Source organism: Papio anubis, chromosome 4, assembly GCF_008728515.1.
Source record: "Papio anubis isolate 15944 chromosome 4, Panubis1.0, whole genome shotgun sequence".
In the NCBI taxonomy this organism is placed as follows: domain Eukaryota; kingdom Metazoa; phylum Chordata; class Mammalia; order Primates; family Cercopithecidae; genus Papio; species Papio anubis.
In genome coordinates, this window is record NC_044979.1 from 120942691 (window position 1) to 120965067 (window position 22377).

At 39.2% G+C, this 22377-nt stretch overlaps 1 protein-coding gene across 1 annotated transcript in view; it reads right to left on the reverse strand.

The window, feature by feature from the left end:
- The window catches only part of COBL (cordon-bleu WH2 repeat protein), a 299738-nt gene that overhangs the window by 151662 nt on the left and 125699 nt on the right, over window positions 1–22377 (reverse strand). Inside the window, 1 exon segment of the mRNA XM_031665428.1 lies at window positions 18905–19002. Within this exon segment, the coding sequence (XP_031521288.1) occupies window positions 18905–19002 (98 nt within the window).

Sequence of the window (22377 nt, forward strand, 5' to 3'; positions counted from 1 at the left end):
CTGAAAATAAAGGGATGGAAAAAGATATTCCATGCCAATGGAAACCAAAAACAGAGCAGGAATAGCTATACTTACACAAAATAGATTTCAAGACAAAAACTGTAAGAAGAGACAAAGAAGGTCATTATATAATGATAAAGGGGTTAATTCAGCAAAAGCATATAACAATTTTAAATATGCATGCACCAAACACTGAAGCATCCAGATGTATAAAGCAAATATTAGAGCTAAAGAGAGAGATAGGACCCAATAAAATAATATCCGGAGATTTGAACACCCAATTTCAGCACTGGACAGGTCTTGCAAATGAAAAGCAACAAAGAAACATCAGACTTAATCTACAGTATAGATCAAATGGATCTAATAAATATGCACAGAATATTTCATCTAATGGCTTCAGAATACACATTCTTTTCCTCAGTACATGGATAATTAAGGACAGACCATATGTTAGGTCACAAAACAAGACTTAAAACAGTTTTAAAAACTGAAATAATATCAAGTATCTTCTCTGACCACAATGGAATAAAACTACAGTCATAAGAGGAATTTTGGAAACTATACAAATAATGGGAATTAAACAACATGCTCCCAAATTACCATTGGGTCAAGGAAGAAATTAAGAAGGAAATTAAAAATCTTCCTGAAACAAATAATGAAAACACAACATACCAAAACCTATGGGATACAGCAAAAGGAGTACTAAAAAGGAAGTTTATAGTAATATGTGCCTATGTCAAAAAAAAAAAAAAAAAGAGGAAAAATTTCAAACAAACAATCTAACTACACATCTTAAAGAACTAGCAAAGCAAGAGCAAACCAAACCCAAACTTAGGAGGAAAAAGAAATAATAAATATCAGAGCAGAAATAAATGAAATAAAAATGAAGACAATATAAAAGATCAGTGAAACAAAACGTTGATTTTTTAAAAGTTAAACAAAATTGACAAGCCTTTAGCCAGATGAAGAAAAAAGAGAAGATACAAATAAAATCAGAAATGAAAAGGGAGACATTACAACTAATGCTGCAGAAATTTAAAGGATCATTGGTGGCTACTATGACCAACAATATGCCAATAATTGAAAAATCTAGAAGAAATGGACAAATTCTTAGACATATACAGTGTACCAAGATTGAACCAGGGAGAAATCTAAAACTAAAACAACTTAATAACAAGTAACAATATTGAAGCCATAATAAAAAGTCTCCCAGTAAAGAAAAGCCCAAGGCCTGATGTCTTCACTGCTAAATTCTACCAAACATTTAAACAAGAACTAATACCAATCCTACTCAAACTATTCCAAAAAACAGGGGAGGAGGGAATACTTCCAAACTCATTCTATGAGGTCAGTATTACCCTGATACCAAAACCAGACAATGACACATCAACAAAAGAAAACTACAGGCTAATGTATCTGATGAATAAAAATGTAAAAATCCTCAACAAAATACTAGCAAACTGAATTCAACAAAACATTAGAAAGATCATTCATTGTAGCCAAGAGACATTTATCCCTGGGGATGCAAGGAGAGTTCAACATATGCAAATCAATCAGTGTGATACATTACATCAACAGAATGAAGGACACCAGATGATCACTTCAATCGATATTGAAAAGCATTTGATAACATTCAACATCCCATCGTGATAAAAATTCTCAAAAAATTGGGGATAGAAGGAACATACCTTAACATAATAAAAGCCATATACAATAGACCCACAGCTAGTATCAAACTGAATGGAGAAAAACTGAAAGCCTTCCCCCTAAGATCTGGAACATGACAAGGATGCCCACTTTCACCACTGTAATTCAACATAGTACTGGAAGTCCTGGCTAGGCAATCAGACAAGAGAAAGATAAAAAGGGCATTCAAATTGTAAAGGAAGAAGTCAAATTATCCTTGTTTGCAGATGATAGGATCTTATACTTGGAAAAACCTAAAGAGTCACAAAAAATCTATTAAAACTAATAAATTCAGTAATGTTGCAGGACACAAAATCAACATGCAAAAATCAGTAGCATTTCTATATGCCAACAGTAAACAATTTGAAAAAGAAATTAAAAAATAATCCCATTTATGGTAGTCATAAAAAATATTAAATACTTAGGAATTAACTAAAGCGAAAGAGCTCTATAATTTAAACTATAAAATACTGATGAAAGAAATTAAAGAGGATACCAAAAAGTTGAAAAATATTCCAGGTTTATGTATTGCTAAAATTTCCATACTACACTAAGCAATCTACAAACTCAATGCAATCTCTATCAAAATACCAATGACATTCTTCACAGAAATAGAAAAAAATCCTAAAATTTATATGGAACCATAAAAGGGCCAGAATAGTCAAAGCTATCCTAAGCAAAAATAACAAAACTGGAGGAATCACATTATCTGACTTCAAATTATACTACAGAATTATTATAACCAAAACAGCATGGTACTGGCATAAAAACAGACACACAGACCAACAGAATAGAGAACCCAGAAACAAATCCTCATACTTATAGTGAAGTCATTCTCAACAAAGGTGCCAAGAACATACGCTGCTCTCTTTAATAAACGGTGCTAGGAAAACTGGATATTCATATGCAGAAGAATAAAACTAGACTCCTACCTCTTGCCATATACAAAAATCAAATCAAAATTGATTCAAGACTTAAATCTAAGACCTGAAACTATGAAACTACTACGAAAAAATTTGGGGAAAATCTCCAGGATATTGGTCTGGGCAAAAATTTCTTGAGCAGTACCCCACAAGTACAGGGAACCAAAGCAAATATGAACAACTGGGATCACATCAAGTTTAAAAGCTTCTACACAGCAAAGGAAACAACCCACAAAATGAAGAGACAACCCACGTAATAGGAGAAAACACTTGCAAACTACTTATCTGACAAGGGATTAATAACCAGAATGTATAAGGAGCTCAAACAACTCCATAGGAAAAAGTCTAATAATCCTATCAAAAAATGGGCAAAAGTCTGGGCGCAGTGGCTCATGCCTGTAATCCCAGCACTCTGGGCGTGCTGGTATGTGCCTGCAGTCCCAGCTACTTCAGAGGCTGAGGCAGGAGAATCGCTTGAACCCGGGAGGTGGAAGTTGCACTGAGCCGAGATCGCGCCACTGCACTCCAGCCTGGTGACAGAGGAAGACTCTGTCTCAAAAAAAAAAAAAAAAAGGGCAAAAGATTTAAATAGACATTTCTCAAAAGAAGACATACAAATGGTAAACAGGCATATGAAAAGATGGTCAACATCACTGATCATCAGAGAAACGCAAATCAAAATTACAATGAGATATCCTTTCACCTCAGTTAAAATGGCTTATATCCAAAAGACAGGTAAAAGCAAATGCTGGTGAGGATGTGGAGAAAAGGGAACTCTCATACACTGTTGGTGAGAATGTAAATTGGCATAACTATTATGGAGAACAGTTTGGAGGTTCCTCAAAATCCTACAATAGAGCTAGCATATGATCTAGCAATCCCACTACTGGGTACATACCCAAAAGAAAGGAAATCAGTATATTGAGGAGATATCTGCACTCCCATGTTTGTTGCAGAACTGTTCACAATAGCTAAGACCTAAGTGTCCATCAGCAGATGAATGGATAAAGAAAATGTGGTACATAGTGTAAACCAAAAATGAAATTCTACGGTTCCCTAACCATCTGAATGGACCCCTCTTCTCAGCCAAGGGGATTCCAGAGTTAACTTAAAAGTCTAGCTCAGGCCATGACGGAAGAGGGGATTGGACATGCCTCATTACACCCTCCAGCATTACCATCAACTCAGACCTCAAGTCTGATAGGAAATATTTACAATGTATTCTCTCTGAAGCCTGCTACCTGGAGGCTTCATCTGCATAAAACCTTGGTCTCCACAACCCCTTATTTTAATCCAGACATTCCTTTCTACTGATAACAACACTTTCAACGAACTGCCAATCAGAATATATTTAAATCTACCTATGACCTGGAAGTCCCCCAACACCCTGGTTCGAGGAGTTCTGCCCTTCCAGATAGAACCAGTGTGAATCCTACATGTACTGACTGATGCATTATGCCTCCCGAAAATGTATAAAAGCAAGCTATACCCCATCCCCCTCAGGCACATGTCGTCAGGACCTCCTGAGGCTGTGTCATGAGTGCATCCTTAACCTTAGCAAAATAAACTTTCTAAATTGATTGAGACTTGTTTCAGTTACTTTTCGGTTTACAATATACACAATGGAGTGCTAGTCAACTATGAAAAAGAATGAGATCTTGTCATTTGCAACGACAGGAGTGGAGCTAGAGATCATCCTGTTAAGTGAAATAAGGCAGACACAGAAAGACAAATACCACAAGTTCTCACTTATTTCTGAGATCTGAAAGTCAAAATGACTGAACTCATGGACAGAGAGTAGAAGGATGGGACAGGTAGTAGGGAACTCACTGGGGAGGTAGGGATGGTTAATGGGTACAAAAAAGTATATAAAGAATGAATAAGGCCTACTATTTAATAGCACAACAGGGTAGGGTGTCTATAGTCAATAATTACTTACTTGTACATTTTTAAATAACTAAGAGTGTAAATGAATTGTTTGTAACACAAAATATAAATGCTTGAGGGGATGGATACTCCATTCTCTATGATGTGATTATTTCACATGGCATGGTGCATCAAAGTTATCTCATGTACCCCATAAATATATATACCTACTCTATACCCACAATTAAAAATGGATTTAAGAAAACAAATTTATCACTGTTTTCCATTATCACATCTGGATTTTTAGTCATAATTGGAAAAGCATTACCTACTCTCATTTTATAGATGAATTCACTATATCTTCTGCTAGTATTTATATGGTTTCCATTTGCACACTTAGATTTCTGATTCATTTGATTTTTTTTCCTACTGTATACAATGAAAACATGTACAATTTTCTTTTTCGTTATGGCTACTCGATGATCACAGTTCTACTTACCAGTTTACTTCCCCCTCCAGATTTGCTGTGTTGACCCTGTTGTATACCAGGCTTCGTTATATGATTGGCTCTACATGTTCTATTCTGCTTCACTGAGCTAGTGTAATTGTAATAATTACTGTAATTTTAAAGGTGTTAAATGCTATTTTTAAAACTGGTAAGGCTTACCCATCCCTCATGCTTTTCAGAGTTTTCCCTATCCTTGCTTATTTTTCTAAGAAAACTTGATAATTAACTTAGCTCTGAAACAAAACCTGACTGACACTGTGATATGTATATATATACATATATATAACAAAATATTATTTAGTCTTAAAAAGGACAATCCTGTCATTTGTGTCAACGTGGATGAAACTGGAGGACATTATGTTAAGTGAAATTATCCAGACATAGAAAGAAAAATAGTCCATGCTACCATATGTGGAATCTAAAAAGTTGATCTCACAGAAGTAGGGAGAAGCTGGAGAGCAGAGAAGAAGGATGGGGAGAGGTTGGTCAACAGGTACAATGTTACAGTTAAACAAGAGGGATACTCTGTGGCTTTCTATCATACAGTTGTGTGACTACAGTTAATAATAACGTATTACACATTTCAAAACAGCAAGAAGAAAGGGTTCTGAATGTTCTTACCACAAGGAAATAATTGATGTTTGAGGTAATGGATTTCCTACTTATCCTGATGGTGACTACACAATGTAAACATGTATCAAAACCATCATATTGTACCCCTTAAATATGTACAATGATTATGAATCAATTAAAAATGAAATCAAATTTAAGAAAATTTTAAAGAGCCATTGCCACACCCTCTTTCCTCCAAGAGTGCCTATGAGCAAAAGCGCATTAAGTATAATTGTCATTTGATGAGTCTTAACAAGGCATTTTTTTCTTATACCTGCCAGAAGTCAATATCCAGTGTGCATGAATAACAGATCACTTTGCAAGTCAGATGGCTTCCAAATTTTAGCTATTGACAAATTTGAAAGATAATCTAATTAGGTATCATTCAAGGATCATAAAAGGATCATTCAAGATACTTTTTGAGGACAGGTCTCTATGTGATTTTTGGCATATTAGATTCTGAGGACTTCAGGAATTGAAAGGCACTGCTATAACAGAACTTTTCACCCTTACATACTATCTATGTAAAGTGTTTCCTGGGGGCTTACTTCCATAAAAATGAAGAGACACAGAATTAATGTTGAAACTTTTCTTGTTTTATCAGTAAATCATGTTCAAACATGATAGATACATAAAATTTTTAAATTGTCTTTCATCTTATTAATAAATATCTTTTCAAGAAAAATTTACTTTCCATGTTGCAATATATTTATACTGTTTTGATTTATTTTGTAATTTTTATGAGAACTCATCCCAGAAAAATATTTTTCTACTGACAGTTTTATGATCACATCAAATAAAAAATATAAGTTAGAGAGATATTTTAATTTTATAACATGTTTTACTTAAAGTCCTTATTAAAGACTTTAAGCATAAAATATGAATTGAATAGAATAAAATTTTATGTGGGGACTGACCTGGAAATGTGAAATCAAGAAAAAGTGATAATATAAACTTTCTTACTAATACAGAAGAGTCGTCCCATGTAATTTTTAATAGGTGATAGTAAACATCCAACTTTTATTAGATACATTTAAAATGTCAATATTTATAAGATGTCATGAATTACATTCTCTTGAGTATTTAAAACTATGAAGAAACTTTAGAGATGCCAACTGCGCAATGTAAGGGCACAGGTAGTTTCAAATCCTTTCAAAGGCTCCATGAACAGCGCGTAGGCTCACAGTTTAGCAGCTGAGAGCTACAGGGCTGGAAAACAGGACTGAGTAGCTCCAAAACCACCAGGCTACTCCTTATGATGCATGACGGTAGTTTCGGGAAGCATGAATTCAATTACCCTAATAAAGGCTTCTCCTGATCACGCTGACTGGCAAATAGAAAAGCAGAAACTAAAATATTCCACGTATTCCAAAAGTAGCATGGGCAACTAAAAAAATATCAATAGTCAGCTTTCGACTCTATCTAGACTACAAAAAACCAACCACCAAACTAAACCAGTATGTGATTTCACTATCTGGAAGGTTGTGCAAAGCAAGAAGAAGTTCCAAGCAATTAGCAGAAGCACCTGCTGGGGCATTAGTACTCACGTTCAAACCCCTTCCTGGGGCAGCCCTGTAGGTGTCCTCATCGCTGTCTGCACCCGACAGCACAAGCTGCTCAGCCTGGAACACAAGCACCAGGCCATGTCATCTCCAGGTGAAAGTTCAGACAGAAAACATAGTCCTTAGCGATCATTAAGGCAAAAATGCCAGTGTGGCCACAAGGCAGCAAACCCTTCACTTAATAGGTGTAATCTTTGCCACTTCTGCCAGTTTATGAACAGACCTGAACCAAAGTGCTCCCTGATTTGGAAATCACAATTTTGAAATCCACACTCATAGGAACGAGTTTTCTTTCCTTCCTTCCTTCCCTCCCTCCCTCCCTCCTTCCTTCCTTCTTTCTTTTTTTTAAGACAGTGTCTTGCTGTGTGCAGGCTGGAGTGCATTGGCATGATCTCAGCTCACTGCAACCTCCACCTCCTGGGTTTGAGCGATTCTCCTGCCTTGGCTTCCCAAGTAGCTGGGATTACAAGTGTGCATCACCACACCCAGATAATTTTTGTATTTTTAGGAGAGACAAGGTTTCACCATATTGGCCAGGCTGGTCTCGAACTCCTGATCTTGGGTGATGTGCCTGCCTTGGCCTTCCAAAATGCTGGGATTACAGGCGTGAGCCACCTCGCCCAGAGAAAATATGCAATTTTCAAACAGTAGTGGGCCTGAAGGGATGGAGTTAGGTCAGCAAGCAAATTAATTAGGTTTTGAAGACTTCAAAGTTTTTGTTTTGTTTTGTTTTGTTTTTGAGCAGAGTCTCACTCTGTTGCCCAGGCTGGAGTGCAGTGGTGCTATCTTGGCTCACTGCAACCTCCGTCTCCCCCTGGGTTCAAGCAATTCTCCTGCCTCAGCCTCCGAGTAGCTGGGACTACAGGCGCACGCCACCACGCCAGGATAATTTTTTTGCATTTTAGTAGAGACAGGGTTTTACCTTGTTGCCCAGGCTGGTCTCAAACCCCTGAGCTCAGGCAATCCACCCAAGTCGGCCTCCCAAAGTGCTAGGATTACAGGCGTGAGCCACTGCTCCCAGCCCGAGGACTTCAAAGTTTTAATCACTGCACAGCTAATTTATTGGGTGTGCAGAGAAAAATTTCACCAAATATCTCACTCCCTATGATCCAGAAAAGAAAAATGATAATATTTCTTTCTATTGCACCAAAATCATCTGGTGCAACCGGAAAATTCAATTTCCAGACCCCAACCTGGCCTCCCAAATGAGAATCTTTGGGTACATGACCCAAGAATCCAATGTTTAAACTAGGTCTCAAGGTGATTCTTAGGGACTCTTGAGAACTGCTGTGTTCAGAGAATAAATAATGTCAAGATGATATAAAACTATAATGCTTTAAAAACATTAAAACACAAAAGCTTGAAAACAAAAAAGATATTTGCTATCATTTATTTTAGCTGGTATCACATCCCTTTAAGTATATTTCCTATTGATATTTTATACACACATTCACACACATACAACACATACACATATACACATATGCCTATAATTTTTTTTCCTTTAAGGTGATATAGTAAATAGTCATCTTAAGTTTTAAATGCCTCAATAATTCTCCATTCTTAGCATCTGTTCACTGAGACTCTGCAGACTGTCTGACATCACAGGATTTTACAAATTATTTTTTAAAATTATTTGTTTCCAATCCTTTTTCTTGATAAAGAAATTGATACCACACTATACAATGTAAACCAGTGATTAACAGCAAGAACTCTGAAAAGACAGGCTCGGGTTTGATTTCTGGTGTTTATGAATTCCGGCATTTACCTGCACTATGCTCGGCTTGGACTTGCTCAGCCTAAGTTTCTTCCCTGTAAAATGGGGCTACATGAGGACAAACTACATGAGGCTGCATTTAGCACAGTATCTCAAACAATAAAAATCAAGAGAAACAAGAAGCTAAAATTTAACACAAAACAACAACAACAAATCATCCAATAAAGATAAGACTGAAGAAGGGATGTCTAGAGCAAAATACAGTAAAATGAATGAGAAGGAAAGTGATAAATGAAAGATAAGGTATAGAGAAACAAAAAATATTTCTAGCAAGTTCAGGACAGTGAGAAAGAAAATAGGCTTTGTATCTGAGGAATACAAATCCCTTTAATGATCAGAACCAGAGAAGCAGTGAAATGCACAGCAGTCATGTCTCACTCCACCCTTGAACCAAATGGTGACTTCTTGAGGCCACCTGCTTTGTGGGCTCCAGTCTAACTGGCACCAAGGAGCCATAAAATGCCACATACTGGAAACCATAACTCCCACCCTATAGCTCAGCAAGGGATAGCCAATCACTAACCAATGTCATCTCTGTAAACCAGTGACAATTCCTGTGGAATGACTTTGTATCAGACCACTCCTTGTCCCCCTTTCCCTTTAAAAACCTTCTTATAACTATGGCTGATCCTCTCCAAGGCAACCTGGAAGTGTGTCCTAGGCACTCAGGCTCACCTTTTGCCCAATAAACTCTCTACATTAATCTTGCCTCAGTTTCATTTTTTAGGCCAACATATCTGGTCTAAGTCGGCAGGATTCAGAGTGATGCTCACACCAGCACCCAGCGTTATCTCTCAGACTCAGTGTTTTCTCTCAGACCCAGCTGTTGGTACCAGCAACACATTGGGTCCCCAGCTCCAGAGGATCCCGCAGTGCAAAGGGCAAGACCTCCTGAATCCAGACCGCCCTATGATTTTCACCTGGGCTGCTCTTTCCACTGCGCACTTTCTGGAATGGAGGCTCTATCTTTGCCTTGCAGGCAAGTGATTCAGGCATCAGTGATTAAAAAGGAAAACTACCTTTTCCACCTTGGGGCAGGTAGGTCAAGGTACTGGCAGTTTGGCACTGGTGACATCACTTTACATAGCATGCTTTTAAAACTGCAGCTGTTTTCTACTGTTTATAATTTGGACTTTAAAATATTTGTGACCAATTCCTATTAGTTTTATACCAAAAGGTGCATGAAGGTGAGTTATCTCACCCCCAAATTAAGAGATTTGAGAAGTTTTTTTAGAAAGCGCTCCTTAAACTCCCCAGAAAAACTCTTTAAATGCCTAACCTGCCTGCAGACCTTTCTCCGTCCCTTGGACATGTAAATCTTACCATGTCTTGGAAATGTTAACATGCGTTGTATTAGCTAAGCAGCATTCCAGCTGAGAACAGGTTTGATACATAGTTAACGTTCTTGGGACATACCACAACATTTATTTCCTCGGTGGATATCTTTTGCTCAGGAAAGAAGCATTTATCAGAAATTAATTTGAATTATTTGTCTCGGATACTCATTTATAATCCTATCTACTGAAGGAAACCAAAATATTCCTCCCCTAAGTACTGGGGATTGGGAGCTGAAGAAGGTTAACATCCAGGGAGACACTGCCCCTTCCCCTGGCTTGCCCCTTCCCCTGATGATAGAACAGCAATTTAGAAAGACAAAGGTTTTCCTGCCTGCCATTCCCACCTAAAGATAGGCTCCATTATAAGACTTGCTCATGGGCTCAGAGACAGCAGTGCCAGGGAATCTAGGTGCAGTCTTTATTCATCCCATAGGTTTACCTTCCCACATTTTCCTGCCTTTGGGCACTACCCCCACAGGCAGCTTTTTTTTTTTTTTTCTTCCTGTCTTTCCCACTGTCTCTTTAAATCCTCAGTCTGGACCTTGTATATAGATGGTCAGCTGAGAAGCTGAGATCTTAGGGAACATGGCTAGACAGGACAGATGGGGCTTGTACCCCATTTGCAGCTAGCAAAACCTTTCTTCTTTTGAAGTTTTTCTGGTGGCTCTGGGTCTTGTGAGGACTGTGTTGCACCTCTTTGGAGATACCTGTCAAGTCTCTGGTTGAATCATAACCTTGGTTAAGGCATGTTGGTTTTGGTGAGTCACTTGGAAATGTATCTTTGGTTTAAAAGAGGAAAAAATTAAAAAGTGCAAAAGCAGGGATATTGGCTGATTCGTCCTGGCTAAAATCTGATAAGAGACTGAAAAGATTTAGGAGCCCTATAGTCAAAAGGTAACTTAATGAACAACTGATATTTGGGATATATATGTATACACACACACACACATACACATACATGCATATTTTTTGAGTCCTCGTTCTCTCTATAAAAGTTTCTCAATTGATTGAATCTCTTTCTTCTTAAACCCCTGCTAACCATATATACTCCCTTGGTCTGCTTCCCTTTTGAGGACAAGATTTTTGCCAAAGATAATGTAAAATTCATTGGTCTTTACAAAAGCTAAATTCTCTGTCTGCTTTGAAATGTAAATTTGCTACCTGGTTCTCTAAAATTTTGTGAGGGCTTTAGGCATGTGAGACAGATACACTTTAACTTGTTCCATTTACAAAGGCACAGTTTGAATCCAAATGTCCTTTTGAACTAGTGAATTTTACCTGACTCATGGCTAAAATTTTAAAATCAAAGCTATGAAATCTTTATTTCTGACTATGTTTGTATGTATACATGTGTACACGTCTGAGTTTGTATACTGTCTACATGGTACCAAACTGACTTATAAGTAAATCAGTTCTCATAAATTTAGTAAATAAGCCCAAATGCTTTTCAAGTTCATGTGACTTTAGTCATCTTTGGTAAATGAGGCTAGTTTTAAAATTGTTGGTAAAATAAAACAGAAATATTTTCAGAATTTAATTTAGACATTTTTGCCTGGGTCTACTAGTCAAATAGGTTTAGGCTATTTCTGCTAGGTGTTTAAGGTCATAAAACTGTTGCTTCTGTGATATTGTTGATACTTGCTTGATTCTGGGGTATAGACAAGTGGCCATGGGAAGGCCTGGGGACACGTGGATGTCTGCAGCACCTAGGCCAAGAGCTGCGGGGCAGAGCTACACTACATGTCTTCCCTGGCTCACTTGTGCCTCCTGAAAATGCTGGGAGGGGCTGGTTCTCCAGGCATTGCCTTCATAACTCTGTCCTTTTTTCTGGGCTCTGTATCAAGGTACACAATTAAAACTGCTTACTTCTCAAGACTTTTCACAAATATTTGGGATGCTAAGAGTTAACACTGAAATTAATATATGTAATTAAATCTAGTAGATAAAAGAGAAGCAACTTGTATCCAAAGAACACAAGAAAAGTAAAATGCATTTTTAGTTTTAAAAAAGTTATAGGCCAGGTGCGGTGGCTCATGCCTATAGTCACAGCATTCTGGGAGGCTGAGGCAGGCGGATCACCTGAGGTCAGGAGTTCGAGACCAGCCTGGCTGACATGTGAAACCCCATCTCTACTAAAAATACAAAAATTAGCCGCGCATGGCGGCAGGCGCCTGTGATCTCAGCTACTTGAGAGGCTGAGGCAAGATAATCGCTTGAACTCAGGAGGCAGAGGTTGCAGTGAGCCGAGATCATGCCTCTGCATTCCAGTCTGGGCGACAGAGAGGACTCTGTCTCAAAAAAAATAATAAAAATAAATACAATAAATAAATAAAAATTAAAAAGGTTATAAAAAAGACATCAAAGTATGGTTTTTGTTGGCTGGGCACGGTGACTCATGCCTGTAATCCCAGAACTTTGAGAGGCCGAAGTGGGTGAATCACATGAGAGTCAGGAGTTTGAGACCAGCCTGGCCAAGATGGTGAAACCCCGTCTCTACTGAAAATACAAAACTTAGCTGGACATGGTGGTTCATGCCTGTAATTTCAGCTACTGGGGAGGCTGGGGCAGAAGAATCACTTGAACCCGGGAGGTGGAGGTTGCGGGTTGCGGTGAGCCGAGATCATGCTATTGCATTCCAGGCTGGGCAACAAGGGCAAAAAACACACACACACTCTCTCTCTCTGTCTCTCTCTCTCTCTCTCTCTCTATATATATATATGTGTGTGTGTGTGTGTGTGTGTGTGTGTGTGGTTTTTGTTAAAGGAACAACAATTTTGCATGGCTTAAAGGTTATTTAAAAGTTGTTTTAAATCAATGAAATACAAAAATGATAGATAAAACTAAATGGGTATAGGAAGTTAGAAAAAAATGAAAAATATTGTAAAAGGTTATAAAAGATTTATAGAAACTTATCTGTGCGGTTAAAGCTGAATGAGGTTGGATGGATTTGTTTATAAGGTTTTATTAAAATTAGGCTTATTATTAAAAATACATTAATACAAAGGTAAAACTTGGTTTTCTCTTTTGAACAAGCTTTTCATAAAGTATTGATAAAAAATAATAAAGGTTTTTATTTACCTTTTGAGTAAGCTACAATAAAAAAAGAGGACAAAGGAAGACCCATTCACCATGTCTTTATTAGGTCTGAAAATTGAGCCTCCTCTTTTTTTTTTTCTTTTTGAGACAGGCTCACTCTGTTGCCCAGGCTGGAGTGCAATGGTGCCATCTTGGCTCACTGCAACCTCTGCCTCCTGGGTTCAAGCAATTCTCCTGCCTCCGTTTCCCGAGTAGCTGGGATTACAGGTGCCTGCCACCATGCCCAGCTAATTTTTGTATCTTTAGTAGAGACGGGGTTTCTCCATGCTGGTCAGGCTGGTCTCCAACTCCCGACTTCAGGCGATCCACCCGCCTCGGCCTCCCAAAGTGCTGGGACTACAGGCGTGATCCACTGCGCCCGGCCAAGCCTCCTCTTAATCAAAGAGTAAATATTTTTGCTTTTTGAAATCTTTGGAAAAAATCACTTTGACTAAATGAATATTATTTTACTGTGATCCCATTTTGAAATCAAGTGTTTCAAGCCTTTGACATTTGACAAACTTCCTAAAATGAAACTTCAAATTCTAATTGAGTCTTTTTCACACTGAAGTAACTTTCGGAGATTAGGGCTCCTGGAAATCCAAACAGGGACCCTGGAACTCCAAGAGAGGCATATTACACATATTTGGTACATGAAAATCATACTGGACGCATTGTTACATAAGAGATGGTGTGGTATTTAACTTTCTGTTTTGTTTTGTTTGGTTGGCTTTTTTGGAGACAGAGTCTTACTCTAGGCTGGAGTGCAGTGGCACAATCTTGGCTCACTGCAACCTTTGCCTCCCAGGTTCAAGCAATTTTTGTATTTTAGTAGAGATGGGGTTTCACCATGTTGGCCAGACTGGTCTCAAACTCCTGACCTCAGGTGATCCACCTGCCTCGGGCTCCCAAAGTGCTGGAAATACAGGCGTGACCCACCGTGCCCAGCCAAGAGATGGTGTTTAACTTTCTTCAGGTTATTTTTATATGAATATGCTACTAATATGCATTCTATAATTGTAAAAGATATCGAAAAATTTGATGTATCTTGACATAAGCAGTAAATTGCTTTATTCTGATGCTCTCTTTTCCTAAAAGTTCTTTGTAAATGCCAAAGCACTGTATCTTCAAGTAACCTTATGGAGAAGATCACAACAAGCACTCTGAATACAAGTTTCTGATAATTTTGGAGATCATGTTATTGAACAAGACAAAAAAAAAAAAATCCAGTAATCTAATTTAAAACCTGATGAGTTCATAAAGATTGCTAACCCAACTTCAAGCAGAATAAAAATTAAGTACATGGCACTGAAGTGACAGAGCACTGAAATAATTTTTGTGACTTCTTTTTGTTTGAAACACAGTAGGTTCTTTTCATGTTTTGTTTTTTAGCATCAAGAAAACTTTTCTTTTTGAGCTATTTATAGCTTATAGCAACTGGGTAAAGTATACTATTGTGGGCAAACTGAGACATTTATCTTTCATTCTTCCTGATTTCTCCAACATTCAGAAACTATTTGTATTTTCATTTTATGGCAACATACTTACTTGCATAAGTTCAATAGGATCTGTTTTCTTTTGTAACAGGACACGTTGAAAGCACTGGTTATTTTACCAAGGCTTCGACTGGAATGACAGATTTTCAGATATGACCAGACTGGTTTGAAGGGCTGAAGTTGACTTTATAGCCAGTGGACTTGGCAAATGGCTGGCCTGGTTCCTTGTCAACATAGTTCCCTTACAAGGTTGCTGACCTTGCAGTAAGTAAAAGCATGTCACTTTCTGCAAGGCCCAGTAATCTCAAGATATTCTGAGATCTCGAGAAGAAAGAAATTCACCCAATTCATACAGGTATTACCAGCACAGTTAGGTGGTGAATCCTTAACTTGGCTTCCTAGCCACAAGAGGCTTTTAAAAGTCTAATCTGAGATTCCTTTTCAAAAAGTTCCAGCAAAGCCAACTAAAATGAGTCATTATGGCCACTCTTCTTGCTGCATCTTATGCAAATAATCATGCCAAGTATAATAAGTGTAAAACTTATTTTACAAATAAACTGATTCTACTATGATTTATCTTTGGTAAAACTGGAGGAACTGGAGAGAGAAAAATTATTTTTCAATACCCCACCTGTTATTCAGTTCTAGCACAGACTATTGTTTTTGTGATATTATTATTTGCCTACAATTTGGACTGAATCCTGAATTATCTCCTGGCTACAAGTCTCTAAAGAAGAAGCAGGATTTAATGTTCTGCCTGACATTTTTAGTTGTTCCCTAATGGAATTCAGGTTTGTTTGATCTGGCATATAAATTATCTTTTGGACTATAATCCAATCCTGTGTGCATTATGCTTCTGCTGTTCAGATTATTAATGCTATATATCTCTTGTGGTTTTATTTCTTCTGAGAAAACTAAAATGGCATTCCGAAGACTAGAGATGATTCAACAAGCAACAGCAGCTAATAAATTACTGACGTGACTGAGGTTTCATTCTTGTCACTCTGTAATGCCATCCTAATTTGGCTTTTGGGTTCTCTTAAAATTCCTCACTAAAACATCTTTTCTTTCCTCCCTAACACGTGACAGGGCTATCTGAGAACGACCCTTCCCAGTGACAAGGGACCCCTTGACACTCAGCCTTTAATCATCAATGCTTTCAAGAAGAAATATTTTGTATCAAAAGGGGGAAATGAAGAAATAAATACACTTTTTATCTACAGAATGTGAGCCCCTTTTAATTATCAGGCCCAGGGAGGCATTGAAATGCAGTGGTGGTCATGTCCCACACCCTACTTGAGCTAAACAATTACCTCTTAAAGCCAATTGCTACTTGAGTTCTAACACTGAGTGAATTTTATGCCAAGTAGCTATAAAATGCCATACACTGGACACCATAAGTCATCTGCCACAGTTCAGGAGTGTATAGTCAATCACCAATCAGCGTGACTTCTGTAAACTAGTGAGAATCCTTGTCAAACAACTTTGTGTCAGCCACACCTTCTTCCTTTTTGCCCTAAAAAACCTTCTTGTAACTATGGCTGAATGCAGCATTCCCCAAGGAAAACGAAGTGTGTACCAGGCTACAGTCCTCAACCTTGGCCCAGATAAACTATCCATATTAATTTTGAGTCAGTTTCTTTCTTTAGGTTGACAATGGTGAAAAACAGAAAGCCCCTTGCAATCCACAGATGGGACTGGATCACTGACTGGGCCTTCACTGTTGCGTCGACAATGGTGAAAAACAAAGTCCCTTGCAATCCATCGATGGGACTGGATCACTGACTGGGCCTTCACTGCTGTGTTGACAATGATGAAAAACAAAGTCCCTTGTAATCCACAGATGGGACTGAATCACTGACTGGGACTCCACTGCTGTGTCGACAGTTGTGGTGTCTCCCCACCCCCTGAACTATCAGAAGCTGAGTCACAGTCTCCACGTCTCCAGCTTTTTAGGTGACTTTATTTTGCTAAAAACGAAAGTCTTTCTAGATCTTTCACTTGGTTTTTCTGGCCGTTTCATCTTTTTGCAGGAGGAGACGCGAGAAGAACAATAACGAGTTCCTAGGGGCGAGGAATGAGGAATGGTGGATTTTACTGTGAATTAGTGTCATCAGGATCAAAGGAGGTCAAGGGTGAACATGGTCCCAACCAACTTATCTCAAAGAATGCTCTGGACAGAAGCGGCAAGGGCAATGGCTGCGTTTGTGTGGGTGGGCGAGAGTTTCCAGGCAGAGTTTGCGGTTTATGGCAGGACGGAGTTAACCTTGTGCCCTGGGAGGCCTCAGGAGTGTGAAGGTAGGCATGATTTCCAGCTCGCTGCGAGCCTCTGCCTCCGGGTTCAAGCGATTCTCCTGCCTCAATCTCTTGGAAGTAGCTCAGAGTTGCAAGCATGCCACTGCCAAGTACGCCTCGCTAATTTTTGTATTTTTAAAGTGAGACAGGGTTTTTCCCTTCATTGGCCAGGCTGGTCTTGGGCACTCCCGGAGCCCTGGGGTGGCCATACCCTCAGCCTCCCAAAGTGCTGGGATTACATTTGCAGAACCCTTTCCTTTGATCACAGAAATTCTAATTCTATGAAGATTTTCAAATAATTCTAATAGGGAAGAAAGGGAGAATCCCAGGAGGGAGTAGAGGCTAGGAAGAAGGAGGGAGAGGAAGGGATAGTTAAGATGGGGATGAAGTGTGGGCGTCCTGGGTCTTGCTTGGGCATTGCTTGGTGCAGTTTTCAGGGACGTGCAGGCATGAGGAAAAAGCACATAATCTGCCAAGTATAAGAAATCCTAGAAACCATTACAAGAAGCACCAGCAGAGTGAAGAAAAAATAATCTAGAGTTTGCTTGAAAAAACTCTACAAGACAAGAAAGTCTCACCTGGTTCAGCTAGGCTCCTGGAACCTCATAATTTCTCTCATCTGGCTCTCATTCTCCTCTTCCCTTCCCAAACACCACAGGGCTACAGGGACGTGCTGGCTCTGCACGCAGACACATCTGTGTCTAAGCCTGGGACACTAAGAAGGTTACTTTATTTCTCTGAGCTCTGGTATCGATACCAGCAAACCTGTGAAACACAATTTTAACAGCAGAGGCTGCACCACAGGCCACTGAAGGGCAGGAAATCGGGTGTCCAGCCTTGGGCTACATGCACCTATCTGCACCACGGCACTGAGAAGGTCTGAACACAAACTTGAGTCCCCAGTCTTCACATCTCTTCTACAAATATACAGATGGAGCACGCTTCCAAACTGAGCTAGTGGAATTAACACTTAACATTCACTGGAACAGTTTTGTCTTTTTTAGTCTCATTTATTAGTAAGGATAAAATACTAGATATTAGTAAAATATACTTGTGAAACAAATATAAATAGGGATAATGAGCATTTTCTTTTCTTGGTAATCAGAAGGCATTTATGGGTTTGATAATCTTATAATTAATTATAAAAATCTTCATTTTTATTCTGGGTACTATGACTTAATTACTCTATTGTGTCCAAAATATGACTTTGAGATGTGTTTCATAAACACCAACAAGATCAATAAAATTAATTTATCACATGGTATATTCCCAGATCATATCAGGAGTACCAAAGAACAACTAAAAATTACTAGCAAGCAGACAAGTTCAATGACTGATACTCTTCTCTGCCACAAGGCATAAGCTACAGTTCACTGATAGCAATATTGACTGTTTACACTTAATTATAACATCCATTCACTCATTCATTAATCTCAACAAGATTTCCTGAGTTTCAGCCACAGGCAGAGGTCTGCGGATGCACCAGAACACCTGCAGGCAGAAGGGCTCACGGCCCTGGTCATCAGGAGCCTACAGGCTTCCTGTCTCCCAGTGAATAAAACACCATCACCCAAGACGACTCCTTTTGGGATCAAGTGTGGAAGCACAGCCCGTCATTCCAGTGCAGCTAATAAGCTGTTTTACCTGAAGGAATTAGTATTCCTAAATAGAATTATTTAGAGAAGTTCCAGGACAGGTTGAATGCATATATCTCAAGAGACTATTTTTTTACACGATACAAAATCATATGTGTATTTAATCCATTACCTTACTATTGCTTCTTTTATTAACTTTGAAAAATCCCAGAAATTTTTTCTTCTCTTTATCTGTCTCATCATTGCCAAGTGATGATTTCCTAAAGGTTTCTGGAAAAAAAAAGCACTAAGTTATTTTTCAGAATCTGAAACAAGAGATTAAATACTTCACTTTAAAAATCTTAATAAATGAATCCTCTACTCTTAAACTTTTAGTTCTTGTAAAAGAGGGAAAACCATCAACTATTTCTTTCAAAGCTGTCCTCAAGGCTTCATGCCCATTTGGGAAATCACTACAGATTCTTACACAGTCTTTTAGAGATGATGAAGGCATTTTCTCTGGGTATGGTTGTGCCCTTTTGGAGAATGACAAAATTAATAAAGTTCTAGGGCAGAGCTGTCCAATAGAAAGCTAAACCAGACCACATATGTAATTTTACATTTTCTAGTAGCTACATTAAAAAGAACCAAGTAAAATTAATTGTAATAATTTCATTTAATCCAATATATCTAAAATATTATCATTCTATCATGTAGTCAATATAAAAAGTATTGATGAGATATTTTACATTGGTTTTGGTGCTAAGTCTTCAAAATCCAGCAGGTCTTTAGGCTCACAGCACATCTCAGTATGGACTGGGCACATGCAAGAGCCACATGAGGCCTGTGGCTGCCAAATCAGCACAGCTCTAAGACTGTGACATCAGTGCAATACACCTGCTTTAAGAATTATGAGTGAGGTACAAACTTTAACTAAATCAGCAGCCTTCCTGCTCATTTCCAGAAAATGGAGTAACAGTATGGGCTCCCCAGGTGGTATTTGAAACAACCACATCAAATCTCCCAGGAACCACATTTCCAGATTTTCCTTCAACTGCATCCAGAATGTTTTCCTTTCAAATTACATTCTCTAGGGAGGGCAACTGTTTTCTTCTTCCTTTTTTCTGAAGCTCGAAATCCTCAACCCCTCTTGAATTTTTGTTCATCAGGATTCTAGAGCCAAGTTGGACACTTCCAAATTCCAGACAAGCACACTGGAGCCCAGATGTGCCTGCCAGCTGACAAGACAGCCACGGGTCGTGGTTCCCAAAGTGAGACGGAACCTGCAGCATCAGCATCGCTGGGAACTTGTGAGAGATAAGAATCCTTGGGCCCACTCCAGACCCCCAGAACAAGAAGCCGTGGGTGCAGGGCCTAGCACTACACAGTCAAACTAGCCCCTAAGGAGGCTTAAGCTGAGGGTCTGGAGAACACACTTGGGGGAGTGCTGCTGAGAGATTAAGAGTGCACATGTGTGAGACACACTTGGGAAAACCACCTAGCTTCTCCAAGTCTCAGCAGCTTCATGTGCAGGTTGAGGGCGAGTGCGCTAAGCGCACATGGTGGCACTCACACAGCTCAGCACACTGCTCACTAGTATCATGTATTTATTTGCGCAGGAAAGGCCTTTGTCATTACTTCATTCTATTCTTCTCTGCCAGGGCATATAGATATGAGAAGAGGAAGGAAAGTGGAGGTGTTCCTGGAGGACAGAAAAATGATTTTTCCCATATCACTGCCAACTGCTCTAGACAAGAGCAAGAGCACTAGACCACTGGTGGACTGGGATTTTACATATTCTGCCATCAGACTATTAATGCAAATAAGGTAACCCTCAATTAACTTCTTGATCTGCTAATATATGATTTCACATTTGAGTTAGAGAACACACACAGCAGTCAGTGCATTAATAACATAGGCGTGAACACTGATAGTGTCCACACAGCAAAGCAAAAACCCAGCACACGCACTCCTGAAATCACTCTGTAGGAGCACAGGTGCATGTCCTAGCCACCAGGGCAGGGCCAGGACACTCAGTTACATGCAGGAGGCTCCAGCGGAGGCACCAAGCAGGCTCCACATCGCACAGTACCCAAACCAGAGGGCCCGCTGCAACATGGTGCAGCAGCACCAACGCATGTGTGCAAATGTGCTGCAAAGTTAGTTGCAGCAAGCCCTCTATTAGCTACAGAGCTATAAAGAGGAAAACAGAGCACACAGTTAAGACTACATCTAAACTATTATATGCTTTAATATGTATGTTTATAATCAAGGATGTTTCTAGAATTGAGTGGTATGTGACATGGACCAACGGATGCTCGCGAACTGACGATGGGGTTACATTGTCAGTTCACGATGGCTTTATCCAGATGTGACCCCATCGTAAGTCCAGGAGCATACTGAATGCATAGCACTTTCGCACCATGGTAAAGTTGAAAAATGGTAAGTGGAGAAACTGTCAATGTTAAAACAGGTGGCATCATAGTCTCCTACTGATAATCGAGAAGTAGAACATGTTCCTGGTACACAAGCTGTATTACACTGACCACAGAAAGGACAGACTGCAACGAAATCTAGCCTGTTGTTTCTCTTCTTGAATGACACAGTGGCTGATCATCACCCCTAAGGACTGAGGTCGGTTCCCTGACAAAGGGTCCAGGACAGCCCTGGCACCAGAACTGCCCCTCAACAGTAGTGACGCTTTTCTCATGCAGCTACAGCCCGCGGCTGTCTAGAGGCACCAGGGGCCTGAGACTCACAATGCTGAGCTGGGCCTAATGCAGATGGTCTATTTTTAGAGGTGAGGCTTTGGTCTCAGTCACTGACTGATAGGGGTCTCCTATGAGGCCTCTGAGGCTTGGCAGACACTGAAGAAGAATTGGTTTGGGAGAAAAGTGGAACTCAGTGTTGCCATCAGCCAAAATGTCCAGAGGCTGCCTGGCTATAAAGCAGAGCAACAATGAACAACTGATGCGTAGCCAGCCCTCGAACATACGCAAGTGAGCTCTAGAACCCACGGTGCCTATAGTGTGATAAGCTAAGGGTGGCATTTATTTTGTTTGAATTTACTCTAATTTACAAGTAATTAAATATTAAGAAAAATCTGGACTCACACACTGAATCTGCAAGAAAGTTTTACTTTCTGAAGCATTACAATGATTTGAAAAATGTTAAAGATGAATTACAGAGGGGCAGAGAAGGATGAAGGATGAAGGACCCTTAAAGACCAACAAGTTCAAACCACTCACTTGTCTAGAGGAGGAGACTCAGTGACCAGGACAAGGCCAGTAAGCAGTAAATGGAAGGAGGGGACCAGGTCAACATCTGCAAATGTACAATGGGCATTCTATATATGCATATGCATATGTGTATATGATTAAGTATATATATATACACACACACACACAATGTATCTCTGTATCTGTCTATATATACATATAAACATCTCTTTCTGTATAGAAATATCTTTCTGTACAGAAATATCTCTATGAGAGAAACTTTTAAATAGATGTCGGAATAAATGTAAAATATGGACTAATCATTTGCATACTTGTCTATGACAGAAAAGGTTAAATTTTAAAATCCATACTGTCCCAAATTCTGTAGCATGCAGGACGGCCTTCAGGGGCAGGTAAGCACGGGCAGGCAGAGGTGAAAAGGAAACGG